Source organism: Pseudorca crassidens, chromosome 16 (assembly GCF_039906515.1).
Source record: "Pseudorca crassidens isolate mPseCra1 chromosome 16, mPseCra1.hap1, whole genome shotgun sequence".
In the NCBI taxonomy this organism is placed as follows: Eukaryota; Metazoa; Chordata; class Mammalia; order Artiodactyla; family Delphinidae; genus Pseudorca; species Pseudorca crassidens.
In genome coordinates, this window is record NC_090311.1 from 61,564,009 (window position 1) to 61,590,126 (window position 26,118).

A 26,118-nucleotide genomic window follows, 5' to 3' on the forward strand; every position below is an offset into this window, starting at 1 on the left:
ATTGTTTCTAGATTTTTTGATGATGGCCATTCTGACCGGTGTGAGATATCTCACTGTAGTTTTGATTTGCATTTCTCTAATGATTAATGATGTTGAGCATTCTTTCATGTGTTTGTTGGCAATCTGTATATCTTTTTTGGAGAAATGTCTATTTAGGTCTTCTGCTCATTTTTGGATGGGTTGTTTGTTTTTTTGAAACTGAGCTGCATGAGCTGCTTGTAAATTTTGGAGATTAATCCTTTGTCAGTTGCTTCATTTGCAAATTTTTTTTCCCATTCAGAGGGTTGTCTTTTGGTCTTGTTTATGGCTTCCTTTGCTGTGCAAAAGCTTTTAAGTTTCAAGAGGTCCCATTTGTTTAATTTTGTTTTTATTTCCATTTCTCTAGGAGGTGGGTCAAAAAGGATCTTGCTGTGATTTATGTCATAGAGTGTTCTGCCTATGTTTTCTTCTAAGAGTTTGATAGTGTCTGGCCTTACATTTAGGTCTTTAATCCATTTTGAGTTTATTTTTGTGTATGGTATTAGGAAGTGTTCTAATTTCATACTTTTACATGTACCTGTCCAGTTTTCCCAGCACCACTTATTGAAGAGGCTGTCTTTTCTCCACTGTATATTCTTGCCTCCTTTATCAAAGATAAGGTGACCATATGTGCATGGGTTTATCTCTGGGCTTTCTATCCTGTTCCATTGATCTATATTTCTGTGTTTGTGCCACTACCATACTGTCTTGATTACTGTAGCTTTGTAGTATAGTCTGAAGTCAGGGAGCCTGATTCCACCTTAAGAAACAGGAAACATCTCAAATAAACAACCTAACCTTGCACCTAAAGCAATTAGAGAAAGAAGAACAAAAAAGTTAGCAGAAGGAAAGAAATCATAAAGATCAGATCAGAAATAAATGAAAAAGAAATGAAGGAAACAACAGCAAAGATCAGTAAAACTAAAAGCTGGTTCTTTGAGGAGATAAACAAAATTGATAAACCATTAGCCAGACTCATCAAGAAAAAAAGGGAGAAGACTCAAATCAATAGAATTAGAAATGAAAAAGGAGACGTAACAACTGACACTGCAGAAACACAAAGGATCATGAGAGATTACTACAAACAACTCTATGCCAATAAAATGGACAACCTGGAAGAAATGGACAAATTCTTAGAAATGCACAACCTTCTGAGACTGAACCAGGAAGAAATAGAAAATATGAACAGACCAATCACAAGCACTGAAATTGAAACTGTGATTAAAAATCTTCCAACAAACAAAAGCCCAGGACCAGATGGCTTCACATGCGAATTCTATCAAACATTTAGAGAAGAGCTAACACCTATCCTTCTCAAACTCTTCCAAAATATAGCAGAGGGAGGAACACTCCCAAACTCATTCTACGAGGCCACCATCACCCTGATACCAAAACCAGACAAAGATGTCACAAAGAAAGAAAAGTACAGGCCAATATCACTGATGAACATAGATGCAAAAATCCTCAACAAAGTACTAGCAAACAGAATCCAACAGCACATACATCATGATCAAGTGGAATTTATCCCAGGGATGCAAGGAGTCTTCAATATATGCAAATCAATCAATGTGATACACCATATTAACAAACTGAAGGAGAAAAACCATATGATCATCTCAATCGATGCAGAGAAAGCTTTCGACAAAATTCAACACCCATTTATGATAAAAACCCTGCAGAAAGTAGGCATAGAGGGAACTTTCCTCAACATAATAAAGGTCATATATGATAAACCTACAGCCAACATCATCCTCAGTGGTGAAAAACTGAAACCATTTCCACTAAGATCAGGAAAAAGACAAGGTTGCCCACTCTCACCACTATTATTCAACATAGTTTTGGAAGTTTTAGCCACAGCAATCAGAGAAAAAAAAAGAAATAAAAGGAATCCAAACTGGAAAAGAAGTAAAGCTGTCACTGTTTGCAGATGACATGATACTATACATAGAGAATCCTAAAGATGCTACCAGAAAACTACTAGAGCTAATCAATGAATTTGGTAAAGTAGCGGGATACAAAATTAATGCACAGAAATCTCTTGCATTCCTATATACTAATGATGAAAAATCTGAAAGTGAAATTAAGAAAACACTCCCATTTACCATTGCAACGAAAGTAAAAAAATACCTAGGAATAAATCTACCTAGGAAGACAAAAGACCTGTATGCAGAAAATTATAAGACACTGATGAAAGAAATTAAAGATGATACAATAGATGGAGTGATATACCATGTTCTTGGATTGGAAGAATCAACATTGTGAAAATGACTCTACTACCCAAAGCATTCTACAGATATAATACAATCCCTATCAAACTACCACTGGCATTTTTCACAGAACTAGAACAAAACATTTCACAATTTGTATTGTCTTTTTAATTATTGCCATCCTAGTGGGAGTGAAGTGGTATCACATTGTGCTTTTCATCTGCATTTCCCTGAAGGCTCGTGAAGTTGAGCATCTTTTCATGTGCTCATTGGCTATTTGTGTATCTGCTTTGAAGAAATGTCTATTCAGATGTAATTTTGTTTTTAAAAACAAAACTCCTGGGCCTCCCTGGTGGCGCAGTGATTGAGAGTCCGCCTGCCGATGCAGGGGACACGGGTTCGTGCCCCAGTCTGGGAAGATCCCACGAGCCATGGCCTCTGAGCCTGTGCGTTCGGAGCCTGTGCTCCGCAATGGGAGAGGCCACAACAGTGAGAGGCCCGCATACCGCAAACAAACAAACAAACAAACAAAACTCCTGTTTTGTATATGAGGATTCTCCATCCTGTCTGGAACTTTCCTAGTTCTACAGGGGACGCCCTGAAAGGAAAGCCCACCAGCCACTCTGGTTCGCGGGTCTCAGTTATTTTTGCTTTTGCTATAGCCCAGCACTTTGTTAATTCCGTCCTGCTAAGCCTTTGTTTGCCATCAGAGATTATTAACATCAGGTAATCAGCGCTTGCATACTTTCTTCCCAGCAGCTGGGAGAGGGTAAAAGTTCACGCTAGCAGTTCTTCTGTCTCCACCTGAGTCCCTTTCCACCAAACTGGGGGGCACCCATGACGTTTTAGATTTTTCTTTGCCCAACTTCTCTCATCGTACTACTTTTAATGATCAAAGCCTGTGTCCGTTCCTGGAGCCTTCATTCAGTCTGGCCTAAATTGTTGCCTCCCTAACGTGAATCTTCACGAAGCATGTGGTTTTGGTTGAGACCCTTCCCAAGTTTCTATGTGAGTAACCCATTCCTTGCAATTTTTTTTTCCTTTGGGCCATTTCAGTATGCAAAAGGAAATAAAAATAGCAACAGAGATGCCATAATAGTAATTGTGTTTCAATTTTTGCTGACTTGGCTGTGAAGGAATAAAAACCTGGACAAGATTAAAGGCATGAGGATCAACTCGCACTGAAAAAGCAGCCCTGCCGTCATCAGGCGGGGACAGACACAGACAAAGCCAGATGCAAAGTTAACAGAAAATGCAGCTCTTCCCTAGGTCATGCCACAGCTGTAAAATGCCATAATCACGCCCACCCTGCGTGACTGTTGCTTTCTTGCCAGTGAGACCCCCAGAGCTCTGTTGCTATTTTCCTGTATTCCTGGGGATACCCAATTGCCCCATGACAGCACCCAGCCCCTGGTTAATCGCCACTTCTCATCCTGCCTCAGAAACAGTCACCAATCCAGGACTGACCCCTGCTTCCCTGGGACTCTTCCAGAACCCTTCGGGGGGAACCCAACCCTTAGAAAAGACACTCCCTGCTGGCTCTCTTTAGTCCAGCGGCATTCCACACTCCCTCACTGACCCAGGTCAGTCAGTTTTGATTTTGTCCGACCACAGCCTTGTCCTCTGGGTCTGTGGCTGCTTGGAGTGTAAGAGTGGGTATTAGATTAGTGTCGCCCCGCTGTTGTTCCCATTCAGCTCAGCTTTTGTTTGCCGCCAGCAATAATTAACCCAGCGTAGTGACTGATTAGGTTCCTTCCTCCTGCCAGCGGGAAAGGAGAAAAATAGTACCTATTAGTGGCTCTCCCGGATCTGTTCACCACTTCTAGGATAGGGGTGGGTTCCAAACCCGGCTGCCCACACAGGAAGGTGCACAACCGTCCAGCCCCAACCAGGGACAGCATTTGGGTGAAGGGCCCACCATCAGTGTGCACACGCCAGGGCCTCTCCATGGAGCCAGGGAGCAACCTTCACGGCACTTGATCCTGCCCTCAACGAGCCGTCTGTCCCCACACAGTCCTTCCTCTCGTTGGGCCCCCGTTCACCCCTCAGCTCACTAAGGCCCCTTCTTCCTACCTGGACAGTCTATGATCTAAGTTCAAATGACAGAAATAAGTGGAGTTCCCAGTAATAAAAATCACTATCACTCCCCTCAGTCACGCCCCAAACCAGGTCCCCTGGCTCCTAGGCCTCTCCTTCTAGAGCAGCTAGGCATGTCCCCTCCAGACCTGTCTAGCCTAGGTAAAGTAAGGGCCCTCCGCCCTTTAAGGTAACTGGACCTGGAGCTGCACACCCTGGACTAGGAGAGCGAGGCAAATGGGGAGGAGAGGAAGGCTCCAAGACAAGATGCTCCCGTGGGGGGGTCCAGCCCAGCCCACCTTTGCCCAGCTCAGCAGACCAGATTTAAAACTCAGGATCTAGGGTTCCTCTTGAAACACCAGAAGCTGTGGAAACCCAGGGTCCTTGATACACTAGTATGAGCTCTCATTCACCATAGTCCACACCCTCATTTACAAGACTTGCCTCGTGTCTGAGAGCCCCACCCTGGACACACACACTGCCCCTTTGTGGCTACTCTAGCTTGCTCAGGTCCGCCCCTTAGCTCTCTAGCTCCCCATCCCCTAACTCGCTGCATCCACGTAACAGTGGCCTCAAGGCCCTGAGACAATGGGACAAGCTCTTGGCTGCAACAATTGCCCAAGGAGCATTTCATTAAATCACTGAGCCCTAGAGAAGGGAAGCTTTTTTTTTTTTAAATTTATTTATGGGTCTTCGTTGCTGTGCGGGTTTTCTCTAGTTGTGGTGAGTGGGGGCTACTCTTTGTTGCGGTGTGCGGGCTTCTCATTGCAGTGGCTTCTCTTGTTGCGGAGCACAGGCTCTAGGCGCGCGGGCTTCAGTAGTTGTGGCACGTGGCCTCAGTAGTTGTGGCTCTAGAGAGCAGGCTCAGTAGTTGTGGAACACAGGCTTAGTTGCTCCGTGGCATGTGGGATCTTCCCGGATCACGGCTCGAACCCGTGTCCCCTGCGTTAGCAGGCAGATCCTTAACCACTGAGCCACCAGGGAAGTCCCGGGGAAGGTTTTGTCCATAGTCACGGATCAGGAAAAGTTCTGAGTGAAGTGTATTCTACTGCATTCTAAATTACAGAAAATTCCCAGAGGGACTCCAATTCCATTCACTGCAGTAGGTGTTGACTGACCCCCTGTTGCGTCCTGACCACATTCCAGCTCTGCAGTTACTCACTGAGTGGAAGGATAGGCTTGGTGGCTTTAGAGCCAGCTCAACTGCTCATCGTGTGGCCTTCTGCAAGTACCTCGTGACTCTGAGTCTTGGCTTCTGATTCATATGAGAACTGTTCCCAGCTAGAGCATTAGATTAATCAGTAAGTGGATTTCGATACTAGGAGCCCCAGCCCTTCTCTTTTTGCAAAGACTGTCACTTACTGGATAACTGAGGCTGTCCTGCATACAGAATTACAGGTGTGTGTTTTGTCAATTGCACTATCTCCCCTCAACTGCCTATATAGAGATTGTCTGTACCCTTTGCTAGCTGTGTGACTTTAGGCAAGTGACTCAACCTCTATGAGTCTCAGTTTCTTCATCTGTGAAATGGGAATGATAATAGCACCAACTTCATAGCGTTGCTGTAAAGATTTAGTGAGATATTAGCTGGCATGTCACAGTGCCTGGTATATAGTATGTGTTCAATAAATGTTAGCAATGTATTTCCCTACACTCAAGCACTCATTTCCAGAAATTAATCTCGAATGAAAGCCACATTACTAATACCACACCTACTTCCTTGATAACACTTTATACAAGGGACAGGCTAACACAAAGGGATCTCATGGCCACTGTCCCAATCTTCATGACTGCCCTGCGGAAGGCTCAGTCCAGAGATGGCTTTTCCTGTCTTCTACATGATGGGTAAAGTGATACACTAATGGTCAGACACGAAGACGGCTGAACTAGAATCTGGGTCTCCTACCCCCCAGACCAGTATTCTGCCTCCTACGTCTTGCTGACCACTTGGCAAGAGGATCAGCTGAGATGGTGATTTTTTTTTTAGAAGTATTTTATTATTATTATTAATTTTTGGAAGGGGGGGCTACGTTGTTTTGTCACTGCGCGCAGGCATTCTCTAGTTGCGGCGAACGGGGACTATTCTTCGTTGTGGTGCACAGGCTTCTCACTGCAGTGGCTTCTCATGTTGAGGAGCACAGGCTCTGGGCGCACGGGCTTCAGTCGTTGTGGCACGTGGGCTCAGTAGTTGTGGCGCACGGGCTTAGTTGCTCTGCAGCATGTGGGATCTTCCCAGACCAGGGATCAAACCCGTGTCCCCTGAATTGGCAGGTGGATTCTTAACCACTGCGCCACCAGGGAAGTCCCTGAGACAGTGATTGAGAAGGCTCTTTGAATGTCCTACGCTCTTGGGGACAACATTATGAATGTCAATTCTCACCATGCAGACAGCAAATTCAAAAAGTTCTGATAATATCATCTGTTTGGATGCCCAAGACTTCTTCCGTAAGATTTTTGAGAGAAGATGATGAAAACCAAAATTTTTAATATTTGGGCTATGGTGCTTTTATGCCATTGGAGAGACTAAAATGTAAACGTCCTTTCTGGAAGGCACTGGGAAATATACATCAGGTGCCTTCAAGATGTGGCCTTGGTACACCTTTCACTCCAGTAAACTTCTGAAAAGTTAACTTCAGAAGTTAACTGGAAATGTCTTCTGAGAAAAATGAGGTAAACATGAAAAGATCAATCTTGTATCACTGTTTACAATAACAAAATTTAGAAACAACCTAAATTTATGGTACTAGGGGATTTGGTTAAATAAATGATCATTTGCCATACAATGGGGTACTACGTGTCATTAAAAGTAGATATGTAGCTTGACATATTTCAGGATGGAAAGCTGTCATTCTTATATTGTTGCAGGGGCAGTAGGGAGGGGAGAAGTTACTGATGGTACACAAAGTAACATCCTGTGTGTGTGTGTGTGTGTGTGTGTGTGTGTGTGTGTGTGTGTGTGTGTGTGTGTGTGTGTACAAACACCCTCCCTTACACATGCACTTCATAAATGCACATATCTGAATATGTCTGCTAAGTAGAAACACGAACTTTCTTTTCTCTCACCAGGTTTATAGATTTTTTTCAATAATGAGCCTCTGTGCCTTGTGCAATTTTTTCAAGGAGAAAAAGATCTGGGGTGCAGGCCTTGGGGATTTCTCCTCAGTGGAAGCTGGGTTCCTCCCCAGCCGTGATCCCACCCTTAAACCTCCACCTCCACCCATACCTCCCCCTTCCCCCAAGCCCTCAGGCACCTGAAGTGATGCAGGGAGCAGGTGTTCCTCGGAGTTCCAGGTCAACAGGCTCTGTGTCTTCCCCTCTTCCTCTGCCTGCTTGGTCATCTCAGGTGGACAGCCTGGAGGTCCACCAGGAGGTGGTTTCCAGCAAGAAAGGGACCAGAGGCCAGGCTGCCCCACGGAGGCTGGCTGTTTCCGGGAACGTGACAAGGCTCTGACTGCTCCCCTAGAAGACTGGGAAGCTGAGTTTCTTGCCCTCCTTGAGATCTAGCCTTCTCCCTCCCCCTCTCCCTCCCATCTCCCTCCTCGTCTCTGCAAGAGCCCCAGGGCCAACAGCTGAGTCCCAACAGAAGTCACAGGCTGGAGCCCCAGGGAGGCCATCTGGGCACAGAGGACAGTCATAGTGAGGGCCTCCCAGGCCACATGGGCAAGAGAATGAGGGTAATCTATGCAGATGATGGAGTTTAAGAAACGCTGCCCCCACATATGGCACCTTGGCATGCTGAATAGTTTAATCTGAAGGTGTCTGAGGAAACAACGGAAGCAGGAAGGTCACTCTGCCCTTCCCCCGTCCTTCTCCTCTGAAGCAGGTCATACACCCTCAAGGGAGAGGTGCCCTTATACGCAGAGGAAAGGAGCCTCCAGCTCTGAAGACAAAGGGTCAGCGAGAAGAATCCTAACACACAGGCCTCACTACGGTCCCCAGTTTCCTACCCTCACCTCACAGTCCTGAACCTGTCACCCTCGCACAACTACCCCCCATCATCACCCCCGGCACAGAAACACTAAGGCCTGTTTCTTCAGGTCTTCATGTTCTTATGAAGGTTCCCATGACACATAAAACTTCTATCAAGCAAATCTGCGTGCTCTTCTCCTATAAATCTGTCTTTATCGGTTTAATTTTCAGACCCAGACAGGGACCCTAAGAGTGTTGAGGAAAACGTTTCCCACCCCGACACAGACCTGTCCCTACCGCTCCAAGGGCAAGGGGACTCCGAGATCCAGGAGCCTTCCTAAGGTGACAGCTGTGGTGGCCCCTTGCAAGAAGGTGGCCATGGCCAGAGAAAACTTGGCAGACCACGACAGGGCTCTGAGAGCGAGTGGGGGCTGACAGACCCAGAGCATCTGGTCACCCCATCAGGGCTCTGCTAAGCGTGGGGCAGGCGTGGACACAGCCGTGCAGTTGCACGGGCCCTGAGAACCGCCTCCGGGATAGAGACAGGCGGCCTGACACCTGGACCCTGCTCTCCATCATTCCTGTGCAACCTTTCCAAACTAAAAGAAGTGAGGGATGTTTCCAACATTGCAATGGAAGGAGGCCTGGCCCTCGGTGCTAGTCCTAAGGCGGCTTGCTGTTGTTACTAATATTCACAATAATGACGATGAAGCTAGCACTCAGCAAGCACTTGCTGTGTATCAGGCATCGGGCAGGATCTCACTTAGTCCTCACCGACCTGTGATACGGGTACGGGTATCGTCTCTGGGAGGTTCGTCACCTAGCCACATGGTGCGTAAGGGGCACAGCCAAGACTCAGGTCCCAAGTCTGTCCTACTCCAGGTTCTTAATCACTAAGACCATCACAAACACTCATTCATTCATTCACTCAAAACACAGTGTTTTAGTTTCTCCCCTATACCAGGCATTTTCGTCTCAAGGGCTTCTCTGCCGCCTCCCCCTGGCCAGGTGGACACACTGTATGGAGACAAGGCTGGAGGCCCCCAGACCTTGGATCTGGTCCGTCTCCCTCAGGTGCAGCCCCAGTCTGAGACAGCACTGGGGCCAGGGTCAGGAGTGGCCGGCAACATCACGCGGCCCCCTGCCTGCCTGCTAGCCGGGAGATGCACTGCCACCCTTGGAAGAGATGGGAGCCACAGAAGAAGGTGACCTCACACAAGTTCCTGCCCTCTCGCTAGAGTCCTCAGATATAAACGAAGGGGCTGGACCAGGTGATTCTGAAGTCCTTCGAGAGCCCCTGGCCAAAAGTTCTAAGCTGCTTCACCTCTCTGGGCAGGTTGGTGTCTTTTTTCCTAAGATTCTGCAAGTGTAAGATTTTTATATTTTAGCAACTGATTTTAAAATCTTATGTTTTAACACAACATTGTAAAACAACTATACTCCAATTAAAAAAAAAAAGACATACACACAAATCTTATTTTCCAATATTTTTGCATGTGAGGAAAAAAAAAGGACTGACCCAGCCAACAGGACATTATTAGCCTCCACTCAGTTATAAGAGCCTACCACCTCTGGTAATGAGAGGCACCGTGCTATCTTTAAATGTTATTATTTTTCATTATATATAAAAAAAAATCCATGCTCATTGCAAATGTTTGGAAAATAGAGAAAATTGGGAAAAGTAAAAAATAGAGTCAAGACCCCAAAGAAAACTACTAGTATTTTTTTTAACATATTTTCTCATTCTCCAAGATACGATGGTAAATAAAAGAGCAAGGTGCATTAAAATGTGTTTTAAAATCTTATGCTTCAGTTATTCCTGGAATCCCAATATCAAGTATTTCTAGGATTCTATGATTCAAAAATTCTAAGATTTCCTTATTCTAAGACTCTCTGGATGCAGGAAGGGAGACCAAAGTCCTCTTTTCATGCCCTTGTGAGCTACCATTTGGGTAGAAGGGAGAGAGAATGGGTTATTCCATCCTCACAGCTCCCTAGGACTTGGACAGGCTGTGTAAGCGTCTCATCCACGCCCATGCCAGCCCTCCAAGGACGCCCCTGCCCATCCTCTGCACCCTTCCCCGCGACTCACTGAGGCTGGGCTCTGGTGTTTGCCTCTGAAGGTGTTTGGTGGGTGCTGGCAGCCCTGGAGCCTCAGCCGCCATGGCCTTGGTGGGGCCTGACCCATGAGGTGCGGGCCCAGGAGGAACACACTCTTTCCCTCTCCCTTTACGGTGGGGGCCAGAGACACCTCCAGGTGGGTGCTGCCCCACCAGAACCAAAGGTTCCAGGCCTAGAATAGGCTGGTGGGGCAGGGGCTCCCAGCACACGGTGAGGACTCACCCAGGAGCTCGGCATTTGGGCTTCCCCGACGTGGGGTCCGAGTGGTGGTGGTGGAGGGGACTCTGCCGGCTGCGACCCACCTCCCCACGGAATAACAACATCCTCTGCGGACAGGTGGGGTGGTAGAGCCGGGGCTAGGGACTGTGGGTGTGCGATGGGTGCCTTCTCTCTGCCCTTCTCCCTCCAGGCAACAGCCAGTGCTGGTCTCTTCATTCCTGCCCAGCTCCCCCGGGCACCTCCGGGCAGAGCCTGCGGGGAACTCTGGCAGTGGCTGGCCAGCTCCCCCACTCCCGTCACCAGCCAGGCCCTGTCGCCTCCCTGCCCCCAGTGTGTCTCTCCTGCCCCTGCCACTCCAGCCTCTTCCTCACTCTGGGTTTGAGACCCACTTGAGAAAAGGAGCCACCTAGCGCTGCCATAGCCCACTGTGTGACCCTGAGAACGTACGTACTTCCTCCCTGGGCCCATCTCCCCATTCTGTAAAGTTGAGGGTCCAGAAGATTTTCAGGCTCCTTCCAAGTCCAGACAGGCTCTGACTCCACGGGAGAGAAGTGGGGTGCGCTTGCAGATGGGCACTACCCCAACTATCCCAACACAAATACGTGCCATGTCAACAAAGTCGCTAAAGCAGAGGCGATTTCTCTACTGAAACCCACACGTCAGCGTGGGGTTCCTGCCCCCTGAGGTCCTCAAGCGGCTAGAATCTCTGCGCAGAGTTTGGGGCCCTCCTCAGTATTTCTGTGACTTCCCGCAGTGAGTGTGTGCGTGGGAGGGACTGCCTGCTGAGCTCCGATTTCCAGGGCTGTGCTCACCCCTTTATCTTCACCCATGCATCAGTTCATTTCTCTCAATTGCCACCGAAATAAACAAAAATCCTGATTCATGCAAAGCCCTTAATTTGGACATTCCCAAAGGACTGAGGGGACAGCCACGCCAGAACAATTAAGTATTAGACGTATTAGGCAAATTGCATCCTAAAAAGCCCCCAGCCGCTCCCACCTGCCCCCGCTGCCATCTCTGTCTCTGTGGCTCCCCCCACCCCGTCTCCACAACCATTTTCTCTCCGCATTAAGGGTGCTCTCCGTGGTTACAAGGGGCCCCTTACGCAGCCTCACTTTCCTCAGCGCCCCCAGCAGCGCAGACCCACTCAATCGGCGATACAAATTCTGCCGCTCACTTAGAAGGCAAGAGTGGCTCCAGTCATTTGCTTTCAGTGACATTTTTTTGTCAGTGGGGATTGCTCTATCAAAGCCTCCTGAGATTTCTTTAGTGAGCTCCCCTAGTTACGTTTAGAACAGGATGAGACTTTCATACATTTGAATCCCGAAGATTTTTTTCTTTCCTACAGCACAACGCTGAGATAAAGTGCAGTCCTGCAATTCGGGCCTCAGGGAAGCGTGAGATTTATTACCCCGCAACCTGGTGGAAGCCTCAGTGCCAGCCTGGCAGTGCCCGGTGTGGGTGGGAAGGTCAAGGAGCCACAGGAGGAACACCCTTCCCCAGGACAGCGAGGTGGGACCCGCGCACCCTGGAGCCCCAGCCCTCCCGAACCGGGGTGCAAGGCTGCCCCCCAACATCCCTCTTCTCCCCCCCCAGCCCCCCCCAGCAAAGGGTGCCCCGGGAACCTGGGGAGCTAGCTGGAGGGGCTGCAGGCGGGAAGCACCCCCTCTCCTCACCGCTTACCCAGCAAATGCCCCTCGCCTGTCTCAGCCTGGCGCGGGGACTTAGGGCTAAGTCCATTCGCTCACCGGCCTCCTAGGGGCAGGGCCCAGACGCTCTGGGGCTGAACCCCCATTGGGGCTCACCTTCCAGCTCTGGATGCCTCCCTTGGACAGGTCCCTTTATTCTCAGTGCATCAGTGGCCACATCTGTAAGGTGGAATAATGAAACACAGAACGAGATTATTCAGTGAAAGCACCTTGCAAACTGGCCCAATGCCAGTGTCAGACCCAAGTACAGTATATATTAGCAAAAAATATCATCCCAGCCTCCTGGTTCAGGGCTCCTGCCCAGTATTTAGTCCCCTGTGGCTCTGTGACCCTCCATCCCCCTGCCCATGGCATTCCAGGTGAGAAATCCTTGAACCCTCCAGGTTCCCATAGACTGAAGATTTCTGGGGCTCCTGCAAACATAGAGACTTGGGGGCCCACTGCCTGTGGCCCCAGCTCTGCCCCTCATACCAACCCAGATGCAGAATTTGGTTCCTGCACAAACTGTCAGGAGGAATCCAGTCCTCATGAGCATCTGGGATTTCTGGAGATTTTGCAGGAGTTGTGTGGGTCCCAGGGAAGAGCTCCGCTGTTAGCCCCTGGCATTCAACCACCATTCCCCCCTTCCCCCATCTCTCTCCGCCCACTGCCACCTCCCACTCAGCTCTCACGGAGGCCCCTTGCTCACAAACTGTCGCCCCCAGGCTTCGGCAGTCTTTGTACTAGGGGACCCTTGCTTGAACCAGCATCCCCCCAAGGGGCGTCACCAAGGGCTCACCCAACTGCCCAGAGGTGGATGAACGCCTCCAGCTCCCTTTGCCTGGGATGGGTGCCTACCCAGCATCCCTGCGTGGCTGAAAGCCTCTCTCAGCTGCGCCCTCCTCCTATCCTCTCAGCCTCCACAGTGTGGCCTGGCCTGCGCCCACCGCCAGCCCTCTCTGGGGGACGTGGCCACCTCCGCTCAGAGTCTCCCTGGCTGCACGCGGACTTCCTGAACTTCAGTAGCCCGGAGCAGGACAGAATGCTGGAGATGTTCCTGTCCCCTCAGCCATCCCCAGACCCCCTGCATCGGCTGTATGGGACCCTTACCACCACTCTCCCCTCGATAGGCTGTAGGAATAGCTGGGGGAGGGAGGGTAGGATGGAAATGGCAGCTAACACGTACGTAGCACTTGGTATGTGCACACACTCTCCTAAGGGCTTTACACGTACCACGAACACGTATGCAACGCATGCAAAAATAAACCACTTAATCCTCACACTAATCCTGTGAAATATGTATTATTTCCATTTTATAGATGAAGAAACTGAGGCTCAGAGAGGTTAAGTAACTCGCCAAAGATCACACAACAGTGAGTGATGGAGTCAGAACTGGAAGCCAGGCAATCTGGTCTCTGCTCTTTTCCACAGGAGGCTTCTGAGCCCCCATCGTCTCCCTCACCAGGGCCTATGCTCCCCCCAACCCACATGGTAACACCTGGAGCTTAGATGGAACAGAGGGTGGAAAACCACTGGCCTAAGAGGAGATGTGAGATCTGTCAGGAACATATTGCATGAGCACAGGCAAATCTTAACTCCTGGCCTGGACGCTGCTACCACTGGTTTGGTTTGGGCAGAGTCATTTGGTCTCTCTGGGCCTTAGTTTCCCCATTTGCACAAGGGGGTCATTCTCCTGCTGCTAATCTTGTATGAACTGAAGGCCTAAGTGTCCTCTTACCGACCAGCCAGTGATAGGCTCCTCCTAGGAGACACGACCTCCAGCTGCAAGGCCCGGCGGGCTGCTCACCCCCTCTCCTGGCTTCCAGCTGCCGCTTGGTTTCCAGGGCGCGGCCCCCAGGAAGAATCTAGGGAGCCCTGTGGGACTTTGAAGGGAGGCAGGGAACCCACCACCTCTGTGCATCCCTGTTTATCCTGCAAATGCTGCAGTTATTAAGGGCAAGTCCCGCCGTCATGGGCTTACGGTCTAGGGGGCAGACAGGCCTTATTCAGTCACCGCGGAGATCAACTCACAAATGCACCAAATTCTCTGAAGCAGAGGTTGGAGAAACATCCTCTGAGGAAGACCGGCAGGGCCTCGGCAGCTGCGGGAAGGATTCTGGCCTTCTCCCTAAGGGCAATGGAAGCCACTGGATGGCTTTTGGCAGGGCCCCTGTGAGGCAGAACTGAACCACCCTCCCCCCCACCAGATCTCTTTAATGTTATTATTCATCATCAGATTTTCAGGAACAATAGTAATTCCTCACTTGCTAAGCACTTTCATAGACACTTTCTCCTTTGCTCTAAACCAACCTTGTGAATCGTTCCATATTCCCATTTTGCAAATAAGGGAGCTGAGGCTGGAAGGGAGGCGGTGGCCGGGCAGGCTGCACGTGGGTCCAAGAGCTGGTGTGGAGCCAGGCCCCCTGCCTCCCTGAGCTTGTCCCAGGGGGACTCTGATCTTGGCGGGCACCCAGCTGCCTCCACCTCTCCAGGAGCGATGAGGCACCGCCAGCCCTGGTGGCCACCCCCTCCCAGGGAGTCCTGGCAGCAGGAACAGGGCCTTCGCCCAGCAGCAGAGGATTTGCCGAGGCGCCTCTGGCTGTCCGTGCACGTTTCTTCCAGCAGCACGCAGCCAGGAGTCCCGGAGGCCTCTGCTGAGGCCTTTTGGGAGGCAGGGGGTGGAGAGAGAAAGATACAAATAAGAAAAGCATGCCTCTCCTCCAGCAGCCTACAGCCTAGGGAGGCAGAGACACTGCACTCAGCAGCTCAAGGAGTGATCAGCAATTCTGATAGGGAAAAAGTATGCCCATTTTACAGATGACAGTCTAAGGATCAGAGAGGTAAAATAACTTCCAATTCCACCCAGCTGGTAAATGGTGATGCTGGGAGTCAAAAGAATCCCTGTCCAAATGGGGGAGGGGAGCAGTTTTCCCCAGGAAATCAGTGCAGCGTTTTCGCAGAGAGCTTGGGTGACAGAGGTCTCCCATTACCCTGGTTATGTGATTAAAAAAAATTTTTTTTTAACTGAGATATAATTTTCACACAGGAAAATGTGTGTGAAAATGTGTGTAACCACCACCAGAATCAAGGTACAGAGCATCTCCAGCTCTCCACAAAGTTCCCTCATGCCCACTCCAGTCTCCTTCCTACCCCCAGCCCTGGCAACTAGTCACCTGTTTTCTGTCCTCAGGGTTTTATCTTTTCCAAAATCTCCTGTGAAGGGACTCACCTGGTGTGTAGTCTCTTGGGGCCTGGCTCCTTCACTTCGCAGAACGCTGTGAGTATCTGTGCGTGTTGATGCATGCATGTACACGTGAGTGGCTCACGCCTTTTTATTGTTGAGTAGTATTCCGTCCGTTGTATGGATACGCCAGTTTATGCATCCATTCACTATTTGCTATACGTTTGGGTTGTTTCCAGTTGAAGGCTATTTTGAATAAAGTTGTTAATGGACATTTGCATACAGGTCGCTTTGTGGACAAAAGTTTTCATTTCCCTTGTGTGAGTACATAGGGCAGTCGTTGCTGAGTTGTAGGTAAGTGTATTGTTCAACTTTATAAGAAGCAGTCCACATGTTTTCCTAAGCGGCTCTACCACTTTGCATTCCCACCCAAATGTATGAGAGTTCCAGTTGCCCAGCATCCTCCCAATACTTGATGTGGTCAATCTTGTTACTTTTAGCTGTTCTAATGGGTAGGAAGTAGGATCTTTGTGGTTTTAATGGGCCTTTCCCTAATAACCAATGACGCTGAGCATCTTTTCCTGTATCTATTTGTCACTGTATATCTTTAGTAAAGTGTCCAAATCTTTTGTCCATTCTTTGGGGGGGTTAAGAACTCTTTATATATTCTGGATACAAGTCCAATATCAGATATACGATGTGAAAATATCTTCTCCCAGCTTGTGGGGTTTCGTTTTTTTCTGTTTTTTGCCTTCTCATTTTTTCACCACTGTCTTTTGAAGAGTAGGAGTTTTTAGTCTTGACAAAGTCCAATTTGTCAAGCTCTTCTTTTATGATTTATACTTTTAGTGTCATCTTTGTCTAACCCAAGGTCACAAAGATTTTTTAAAATGTTTTTCCTCGGTAAGTGTTATGGTTTTAGTTCTTACCTTTAAGTCGATTATCCATTTTGACTGAGTCAATTTTCACACATGATATGAGGTGAAGGTTGAGATTTATTTTTTTCCACACGGAGCTTCCATTTTTCCAGCATCATTTATTGAGAAGACTACCCTGTCCTGATTGACCTACCTTGGCACTTTGTTGAGAACTAACCACGGTTGTGTGAGTCTATTTCTGGACTTTCTATTCTGTTCCATTGTTCTGTGAGTCTATTCTTACACCAAAGCCTTACTGTCTTGGTTACTATAGCTTCACAGTAAGCCTAGAAATCAGGTAGTGTAAATCCTCCCACTTCGTTCTTTTTCAGAATTGTTTTGGATATTCTAGATCTGCCATAAAAATTTTATCATCAGTTTGCCAATTTCTAAAAAACACGCAGTCTGCTGGAATTTTGAGTGGAAAAACATTAAATTTATAGATCATTTTGGGGAGAATTTGATATCTTAACAATATTGAGGCTTCTTTTAGATATTCTCATGTTTCTCTCAGCAAGGCATTATAGTTTTTCATGTACAGGTATTTTATGTCCTGATGCACTGTGAACAGGTATTGCTTTCTTAATTTGCACTCTCAAACTTGGTTGGAGCCCCCGGGGATGCTGTCGAGGCTCTCCTGTCCTGCCCCAGATATTCCTCGTGTGCATCCGGAGGAGGCCTGTGGAGAAGAGGGGATGAGCAGGTGTAGACTCCCCTGCGCACAGGGCTCCCTATGATTCTAAATTGTCACCCTAACCTTTAAAAATCTGTTAAAATTTCAGTTGCATTTTCTGCTTCTCTGTTGATCACTTTCTTCCATGCTCTTCCATGTTCTGCCAGAGGTGGAAGAGTGCATGGGCCCTCTCTCTTCTGGGGACTTGTCACCCTCTGAAATTTAATCCACCTGGGGCTAAGAGGTATGACTCTGTGGATTATTAGCTTCTTCTCATCGTTAGGGTAGGACTGATATCTTTTTGTAGCGTTCTGCATCCTAAGCAGGGTGTAGGTAACTTTTGGTCAGGGCCGTGGCCTGGGCTTCCAAGACCACAGTCCCCTCAGGGATGGGAGGGCCACCGGGAGACTGGAAAAGGGGAAGGATTCCACAGGTGGAGGCCTGGGGGCTTAGAGGAGCCCAAACCCCTGACTCTGGCCCACTCCTGTGGCATGGTCGGACGAGCTCTCCTTTTTTTTTTTTTTTTTAAATCTATGATCTTGTTGTTTGCAATACTCTAGAACTGACAACAGCAGATAAACCTGGTTTTCTCATACCAAAAAAACCTGTGTAGCCTTGTTAGTTATAATACTTTACATTGTGGGAAAGAAGATAAAAACCCTCTTCCTTAGCTGCTTCCCAATCCTCCGCACTTCATCAGGGCCACCCCGCAGCTGAGGTTTCCCTGAGTCACAGCTCATTACTTACTATGACAATTCAGGCAGCAAGAGGCAGAACTACCAAAAGAAATGCTGCAAGTGTCTGTGGTGGTGGTTGCTGTTTGTACGTCTGGTTTTGTGCCCCCAAGAACGTTATCTCCCTGTTGCTGGACGCCTCATCAAAACCAAAGGTGTTTCCATTATGATCACCCCGCCATCGGCATGAGTGGCACAGACAGCCAAGCGTTATCCTATTTAACAGCATTCCTTGTCCTGCTGATGGCAGCCGATCGGAGGTCAGTACCTGGACCACCCTGTGAAGGACTCTTAGGGGAGAATGCACTGATGGATCGGCGATGTCTGCCGCGGGCAAGAGATGGGGAAGCATCGGCGTGCGCTTCCATGTGCTATCCCTGCCCCGTGAAATGTGCCAGGACTGCTGTCAGAGCTGGGGTGCTGGGGCTCTTAGAGGGCCCCACTCCACCCATACTACCCACCGTGGCAAGGACTGCACTGCACCAAGGGCATGTGCCCACCCAGGGTCCATGATCTCCCTCCTTGCAGGCTACACTCTGAGTACAATGGCCCACAGAATGCCCCGCCCAAACAGTCCCAAATCTAGGGCCTGTGGTAGCATCTCCCTAGGTCAGTCCCCCTAAGGTGTGACTGGGTCACCATGTAGGCACCCCTAGGCCCAAGTGGTAGCTGTTTAGAAGGGGCAGTTTCCAAGGGGAAGCTGTTTGCACAGGGATGTAAATGGAGCTTGGACTTGAGGCCTAGACACACACAGGTGTGTGAGGTCCCTGGACAGGGGTCTCCTCTTGCCCTGGGCCCCACAAATGTCAGGGAGGGGCCTGTGATACACTCGTTGAAAGGGTGTGGTAAGGATTAATGATGTCTGTCATGGGCAAGGGGTAGTTTGAATTATACAGCGCCTTGCATGTCGGCCCTCCCTGCCCAGTAAGAGGCATCACGTTCCTTCCACCTCCTGTCTGGCACCCTCATCCTGCACGGACTTTTCCAGGGAAAGAGCGCTCACCACCTTCCAAGGGAGACACCCCCTGTGTGTTTGAAAGTTCATTAGAACGTCCTTCTCTATGCCGACCCCCAGATTACCTCCCAGGTGCTTCCACCCTTTGGACCAAGTTCTGGACGGTGACTTGCCCGAGGCCACACAGCTACTTGTAAGTAGGACCCCCAGGCCCATTCTTGCCTCTCCACCCTGAGGTGATGTTTAGAGGAGCCCCAGAGCAAGCGGGGCCACGGCGGGGAGGCTGGGGGCCGTCTTCTCGTGGCTCTGTCCCCTCCCTGTCCACCCCCAGCCCCAATCATCTTACCAGCCCAGCACATTAGAGCTCTGGCTTTGCTGGCCCTTTCAACTAAAACAGAGAGAAAAAGAAAAACACAGCACAACGTTCTGGGGTCCAAAACAAACACCAAGGACAATGTTAATAAATACATAAAATTGTAAGGATCTGGATCTCAAAGGTACTTAACACAGGCAGGCTGGGTCGCGCAGGAATGGTTCAGTGTGTGCCCCAGCCTTGCCGGGAGGGGGCAGGCAGCGGGTGGAGAGGGCACCTGGGGAGCCCCTCTAGGGCCTCCACTCTCCGGGGGTTGCCGCCCGGGGCCCACTGCTCCTATTCCTCTAGCCTGGCTCAGAGTGGCCCCCTTGCCCTGGAACAGAACTAGCCAGCACCTCTACGGCCTGCTGAGGAGTCTGGGAGACGCTCTGCATGACTTAGAGTGAGGATCCCTGGGAGAGGTCCCGGGAACCGGGTGGCTTCCTGAGGGCCAGAAGGCCCAGGGAAGTTACCTGCCCTTGGAGGTAACATGGGTGCAGCTGAGGCTCCACAGTGCTGTCTCCTCCCCACCTGCACGAGGGGCACTTGGGGCCCTTGTCATCTCCAGGACCCGGCTATGAGTGGACTCCGGTCCTCAGCCCTGGAGCCTGGTCACCCCCGCACCCGCACCCAGTACCACGAATGGACCTCCAGTCCAGCTTAAGCCAGGCGGGAGAAGAAGACGCCTGACTCCAGCAGGAGCGGCCTTTGGTAGAGGGCAATGATTGGCAGGGCTCAGCCTGAGAACTCACGTCTCCTCTGTGCCCCACAAAGTCACCTTCCAGCCTGTGCTCTCTTCACACACCGGAGTGACGACCACAGTTGCCGTTCCTGGTCCAGCCAGGGGGCCTAGCACCAGCTGGGGACCCCCTGGATGATGAGGACACATGTTCCCGAATGTCCAGAGCCCCCTTCTCAGGGGGGCCTGGGGTGAGGTTAACAGGCCCACCTGTAAACTGGAGGCACCAGAAGTAATAGGAAATGCCATCTTCAGGGGCAGAGGTGGCCACCAACATGGCCCTCCAGCCAGCAAGTGCAAGGTGGACTCTGCCCTTTGGCCATGGCCAGAGGAGCTGTCTGGAGCTCTCGCTATGAAGAGCTGGGTCTGAGATGAACTGGCCTCCCGCCCACCCCAGCCCTGCAGCTGGAGCCTCACGACCACATTCGGCCCCAGCCACTTCCTCTTGGACCACCCTGTGAGGGTTCCCCCGACCTTCCCCGGCCGGGCTTTGCCCCTCTTGGCAGAGGAGCCCGGTACTTGGGGTCTCCACAGGGGTCCCCACAATTTCTGGCAAAGGGAGGCAGTGTGAGGCCCGGTGTGTGTGTGTGTGTGTGTGTGTGTGTGTGTGTGTGTGTGTGTGTGTGTGTGTGTGTGTGTGTGTGTGTGTGTGTGTGTGTGTGTGTGTGTGTGTGTGTGTGTGTGTGTGTGTGTGTGTGTGTGTGTGTGTGTGTGTGTGTGTGTGTGTGCGCACGCGCATTGGGGGGACTTAGCTGGCCCTCAGTCCTGGCAGGAGAGACAGCCAGGAGCCCCTGAGAGGTTCCATTCGGTCACCTGGGCTGCTTGCTGAGGTATCTCCGGTTAGGGCTTTCCCTGATCTGTTTCTTCCTCATAGACCCACTTCATGGGGTGAAAAGTGTCACAGCCCCAAACTAGAACAATAAGAAGGCAAATAATTTAAAAGGCAGTCCGTGCTTGCCCTGGCCCCGCTGTGTGTCCTCTGAGCCGGGATGTCTGGGGCAGCACAGAGAGTGTAAACTTGACCGGAGGGATGGGCAAGGCGAGGCTCATGTCACCGGGGAGGTGGTGGGAAGGCTGGTGCCTGGATGCTTCGGGTCTTCCCTGAGCTGCCCCTTATCTTCAGAGACTGGTGTAGGGGCCCCAGCCCAGCCCCAGGGCAGTCCCCGGGGGGCACTAGGAGAAGTGCCCCAGAACACTGTAGGGTTCCGTTTCTGGGCAGCAAAGTGGCGCTGGCTCACTGGGGAGCTTGTGCCCAGAGGTCCTGGCAGCTGCGTGGCTCGGCCATGCTGATGGCCGTCTGATCCCGCTGGTCCCACAGTGGGCTCCACAGCCTCTGGAGGGGCCTTGGGTCCTCGGAAGGGGCTCCCAGGAGTGGAGAAGGGTGGTGGTGAGGCCAGGCTGGGGTCCGGGCTCGCATCAGGGCCCGAGGCCTTCGTGGTACAGGACTCACAGCACAACCGGTGGTAGCCGGGGATGGAGCAGTAGCGACCAAGCACTTCCATCTGGCAGAAGATGGACCTGTCCTCCACACAGGGCTCCGCTGCACACACAGCACAAGGACCGACGCTGGAGGACGCCCATCAGCCAGGTTACAACTCCCACTCGGCCCTCCACCTCCCGCCCTCACCACCTCCCAATCAACCCAAAGGAATCCGAGCCACCCTGGCCAGGGCCAGGCAGATGCCCGGGTTACTCACACTGTGACGAGCAGCTTAAACGTCCTGCCCCTGGTGAGCACGCACTTGGAACAGTAAGCCCCCCACCAACAAATTTGGAATCAAGCAGATCTAGGTTCCGATCAAGGCTCTATCACTAAAAAGCTGCAAGGCTTCGGGCAAGTCATTTAAACTGTCCAACACTCAGTTTCTTCTGTGAAATGGGGATAATGCTGACATTTACCAATGAATAATTATATTATTATTGTAAGTAGCATTTGTAAAGTTCCTGGCATAGAGGGGTGCTCATTATATTAGTTTTGTTTGCTTTTGTTCAAATGTCATCTAAAAACGTTTTTGCATTTCTGTGATAACTTCAGGTAGGTCTCTCCAGACGATGTGAAGGCAGGAGCTTTGCTTTCTATTAATTTTTCCAGGGAAAGAGAAAAGGAGGGGGACAGGGAAGAGGAGAGGAGGGGGAGAGAAAGAGAAAAGAGAAAAGGTAGGGTGCTGGCTTAGGGGAACAGGAGAGAGACTAGAGAAAATGGAAAGCCAGTGGCCTCTAGATGGCGCTAGAATTCTAGGGTCAGAATCAGAGCTCCCCTTTGCTCCCAGAGGAAAAGGAAAGGAAACCCAAGCACTTGAACAGCCTGAGCCTCAGCACAGGAGCAGAGCAGCAGCAAGGCTGGAGCCAGAAGTTCCTCTGAGGACATTTAATCAGACCCCTCTATTTTCCAGATGAGGTTGCTGAGCTCAGAGAGTTTCACGAATTTGTACAAGGTCACACAGCCAACTGATCCTCTACCTAGGAGTTTGGGTCTGGGATCTTTCTGCTACTCATCTTGTCAGACCCTGGTCCTTGGGAAGGTAAGAAAGGGAAACAGAGAAGGAACCTAGGAAGGAAGCACAGAACATAGAGCCTGGTATATAGTAGGTGCTTAGTTAATATTTATTAATGGATGGATGGGTGGTTAGATGGATGGGTGGATGGATGGAAAGATGAGAGGGTGAGCTGCTGGGCTCCTGATCATGAAGCAGAGAGAAATGGCTGCTACTATATTTGTTGTTGGCTGACTGCTAAGCAGGAATGCATGCATTATCTCATTTAATTCTCTCAACAGCCCTATAAAGAGAGCTCAGAACTACAACTGCTCATCCAAAAAGCAGATATGGTTCATAATTCAGAACTTCTGAGGTTAGAAGAGTAATATTCAGTGTATTTACATTAAGGTCCCCAGTGGAGACTGGAGGTCACCTTGCAACCAAATACGGCAATGTTTCCGTAGCAAAAGAATAACTAATCTCTCGTTAGTTCAGTTCAGATTTTGCTTCCCAGTGAGTCTGCACCAAATTTAGGGGGACGCTTGCAGCTTTCAATATTTGGAACTGCAGATAAGGAGTCATGGACCAATATAAGCATCACCCCCACCTCACAGCTGAGGAATCCAAGGCTCCAAGAGGCTAAGGTCACGTGGACAGACGGGAAGCCGGGTCCACTCCACTGCACGGCCCATGCCCACGATGCCGTGAACACTGGAAGAATGGGGAGGGGGTGGGGTCCAGAGATACACTTACTTGATGAGATCTTGTTGATGGGATCTAGGGGCCCCGACTGTGGCACCCACTCCCCGTCTGGGGTCACAAGTTCCCGGACGTCAGCCCCCACTGTGGAATTCTGGAGATTTTCTGTGAGGGGGAAAAGCAGCTCTAGTATTTGGGCTGGGAAGCCAGCCAAGCTGGGCCTCAGGTCTAGGCCAGAGGAGCTGGGCTGGACCCCCATCCTACCCGGCTCACCTCCGCAGGCGGGCAGACTGCAGACCTGGACCGTGTCCGGCTTGTCCCCCTCACACTGCCCCAGACTGCTGGCGTTGGCCCGGCACACCACCTGCCGCAGCTGGACGCCCTCTCCGCAAGTGACGGAGCACTGCCGTGGGGAGATGGGGGCGGGGGGTGTGGAGAGACAGTGGAAGGAGGCGGTGAGCTCTGCAGTCCAGCCAGTGCCCAGGACAGAAAGGGGACAGAGAAGGGTGCCAAGTCTCTGCTGGACCAGAGGGACATGCAAGGACTGCTCTCAACAGTCTCTCCAGGACAGCACAGCAACTGTCAAATACTCCTGTACCAGGTGGGAAAGAGCCACTGCCCTGATCTTGGAACCCCCTGAACCTTCCCACCATCTGGAGGGGGCCTGTGGGACCCCATTCCGGCACTACTGCTTGTGTTCACTCTGTCTGGCCTGTGCCTGTGTCCTTAAATACTTTGTGTATCACCCTGCTGCCATCCACTAGCCCAAGGGACCTGAGGCAGGTCCACGCACTTGATGATACCTTGTTAAGGGGATGTAGGAACCCAGACTGTAACAACGGCTAAGCTGAGAGAGCTGGGTGATGGGGTCACCATGGACCCCTCTAGCTCTGACATTCAATGACTTTGTTTCCAGCACTCAGCTCGTAGAGACATGCTCAAAAGTGTCTTCTTCTCTAAGAGGAAAAGGTGTGGGTACAAGGAACAGAAGGCCATTTGAAAGGGCTGCCACACACATCACGCCCTGGAACCCACATACTCTGATAAAGGGGTGCAGTGGCTTCAGGAAAAGCAAGGGTGCCCCACGTGATCAGGTCACTGGGTTTGTAGGCACTGAGCACAGCCTCTCCTAGCGGGATGGGAAGGACTTGCAAAGGTCCACTTCTCATGCCAGGGCAGGTGATGAGCAAGGGAGACACAAGGGTCACATGCCACACAGAACAGTGGGACAAAGACGGCTCATCTTCCCAGGAGGAATAATTACAAACAGCAATAGCTCTGGAATGCTCTGCCATCTTACAGGGGCAACTATCTTCCACCAGCTGTCACCTCTCTGTTTTACGTAAGGGGCCCTTTATGGATCAGTGGTCTTTCTGGTTTATATTCAAACAAATAAAGCTATATATTATGGAGAAGAATATAAAATCTGCACAGGTTGTGTGGGGATTTTTAGTTCTTTAAAATACTCTGTATTATGCAATATTTCAAGCCTACAGGAAGGTATGAGGAAGCTGGTCGTGAACGCCTGTTCAAACACCCCCACTAGCGACTTTAGTAGATCAGTATTCTGGCGCATTTTCAAATACCGTGTTGTGCCTTTTTAAACTTTAAGTAATTGGTATCCCCATTGGTAGGCCTACTTTCTTCATACTTCAGTGCTTTTTCTCACCTATTTTTCTGAGGGTTATCTATATTGATGAATACAGTTCAAGCTTATTCATTTTTCTTGCTGTATAGTATTTTATTACATGAATAGACCATGGGGGTTTTTTTGGGGGGGGTCCAATTTCCTATGGATAGATATTTAGAATATTTCCTGATATTCTATTATTACAATAAACATCATTGTGCTTATTTCCATGATCGAATGAGGTTTTAAAAATTGTAATCAAATATACAGATCATAAAATTTACATCATAACCATTTTTAAGTGTACAGTTCAGTGGCACTAAGTACTTTCACATTACTGTGTAACCATCCATCTCTAGAACGGTTTCTTCTTCCCAAACTGAAACTCTGTGCCCATTAAACGTTAACTTCCCATTCCCCTCTCCCCTGGTCCCTGGCAACCACACTTCTACTTTCTCTCTCTATGAATTTGACTGCTCTAGGTGTCTCGCATAAGTGGAATCATACTGTATTTGTCATTTTGTGTCTGGCTTATTTCACTCTACATAATGTCTTCAAGGTTCATATCAAATGCGTTTTTAAGAAAAAACCCCAAACTTGAAAAAACTTCCCTGTGGCCCCTGGACTATTCCACAACCTTCTTACTGTTTGCCTTTTTCTTCCCTGGCCTCCCAGCAATGAACTTGCTACAGAGCTGCCAGAGTGATCTTTAAACCTGAAATCAGAGCTGGTGACATACACGTTAAAACCTTTCAAGTTTCCCACTGCTCTTAGAATAACTCTAACTCCTCATAAAGCCCTGCAGGATTTGACCCCCTGCCCACTCTCCAAAGATGTCGTGTAAGCCCTGCCCCTCTCATTAAGCTCTAGTCCCAATGTCCTTTAGGTTTCTGGAACATGGCAAGGTTGTTCTTGTCTCAGGGTCTTCATATGGCTCACATCTCAGGTCTCAGCTCGAATGTCACCTCCTCAGAGAGGCCCTCCCTGATATGTTACCCTGTTTACTTCTGCTCAGCTCCAACTGCAACCTGTAAATGCTTTTGTTATTGGTACTTGTCTCTTATGTCTCCCTCACTAGACTGTAAGCACCATGAGGACAAGAATCAGGTCTGTCTGGTTGGTAGTGGGTTCCAGGCATTCTTAGTACAGTGTGCCTGGAACGTACTTGGCACCTTAGTTTCCCGACCAGGGATTGAACCCGTGCGCCCTGCAGTGGAAGTGCCGAGTCTTAACCACTGGACATCCAGGGGAGTCCCAGTAAATATTTCTTAATACAAGAGTGTCTTACAATTTGCTCATCTGTAACACAGGGATATTAGCCCAGGCCTCCTAACTCTGTGAAGGTCAAAGCTGATAGTGAATGGATATAAAGGCCAAGCCGAAAACCATGGCCCAGCATACCGTTGGACTTAGTTTTGAGAAAAATCAGATCAGATGTGTGGAGAGGGATTCAGCCAGAAACACTCGGCCTGCAGGGAGCGCCAGATCTCTCTGCAGCTCCTCCACCCAGACCCTCCTCTTCC

General features: G+C 49.9%; 1 protein-coding gene and 1 long non-coding RNA gene across 4 annotated transcripts in view; both read right to left on the bottom strand.

Moving 5' to 3' along the window:
- LOC137209242 (uncharacterized) overlaps positions 1 to 14,895 on the bottom strand; it is a 38,937-nt gene extending 24,042 nt beyond the window's left edge. Inside the window, exons 1-4 of the long non-coding RNA XR_010935957.1 lie at positions 14,549 to 14,895; positions 13,977 to 14,366; positions 12,299 to 12,418; positions 7,553 to 7,760 (exon numbers count right to left, since the gene is read on the bottom strand). This is a non-coding gene — a long non-coding RNA (uncharacterized lncRNA). The remainder of the gene's footprint in view (positions 1 to 7,552; positions 7,761 to 12,298; positions 12,419 to 13,976; positions 14,367 to 14,548) is intronic.
- Positions 14,896 to 19,122: 4,227 nt separating this feature from the next.
- ADAMTS14 (ADAM metallopeptidase with thrombospondin type 1 motif 14) overlaps positions 19,123 to 26,118 on the bottom strand; it is a 92,406-nt gene continuing 85,410 nt past the window's right edge. For 2 of the 3 annotated variants that reach the window (XM_067710667.1, XM_067710666.1), the window contains exons 20-22: positions 23,239 to 23,368; positions 23,020 to 23,130; positions 19,123 to 21,329 (exon numbers count right to left, since the gene is read on the bottom strand). In XM_067710667.1, coding sequence (XP_067566768.1) covers positions 20,836 to 21,329; positions 23,020 to 23,130; positions 23,239 to 23,368 — 735 coding nt within the window. In that variant the 3' untranslated portion in view covers positions 19,123 to 20,835. Of the gene's footprint in view, positions 21,330 to 23,019; positions 23,131 to 23,229; positions 23,369 to 26,118 lie in introns of all 3 variants that reach the window. The other variant, XM_067710664.1, reaches the window with a different exon arrangement.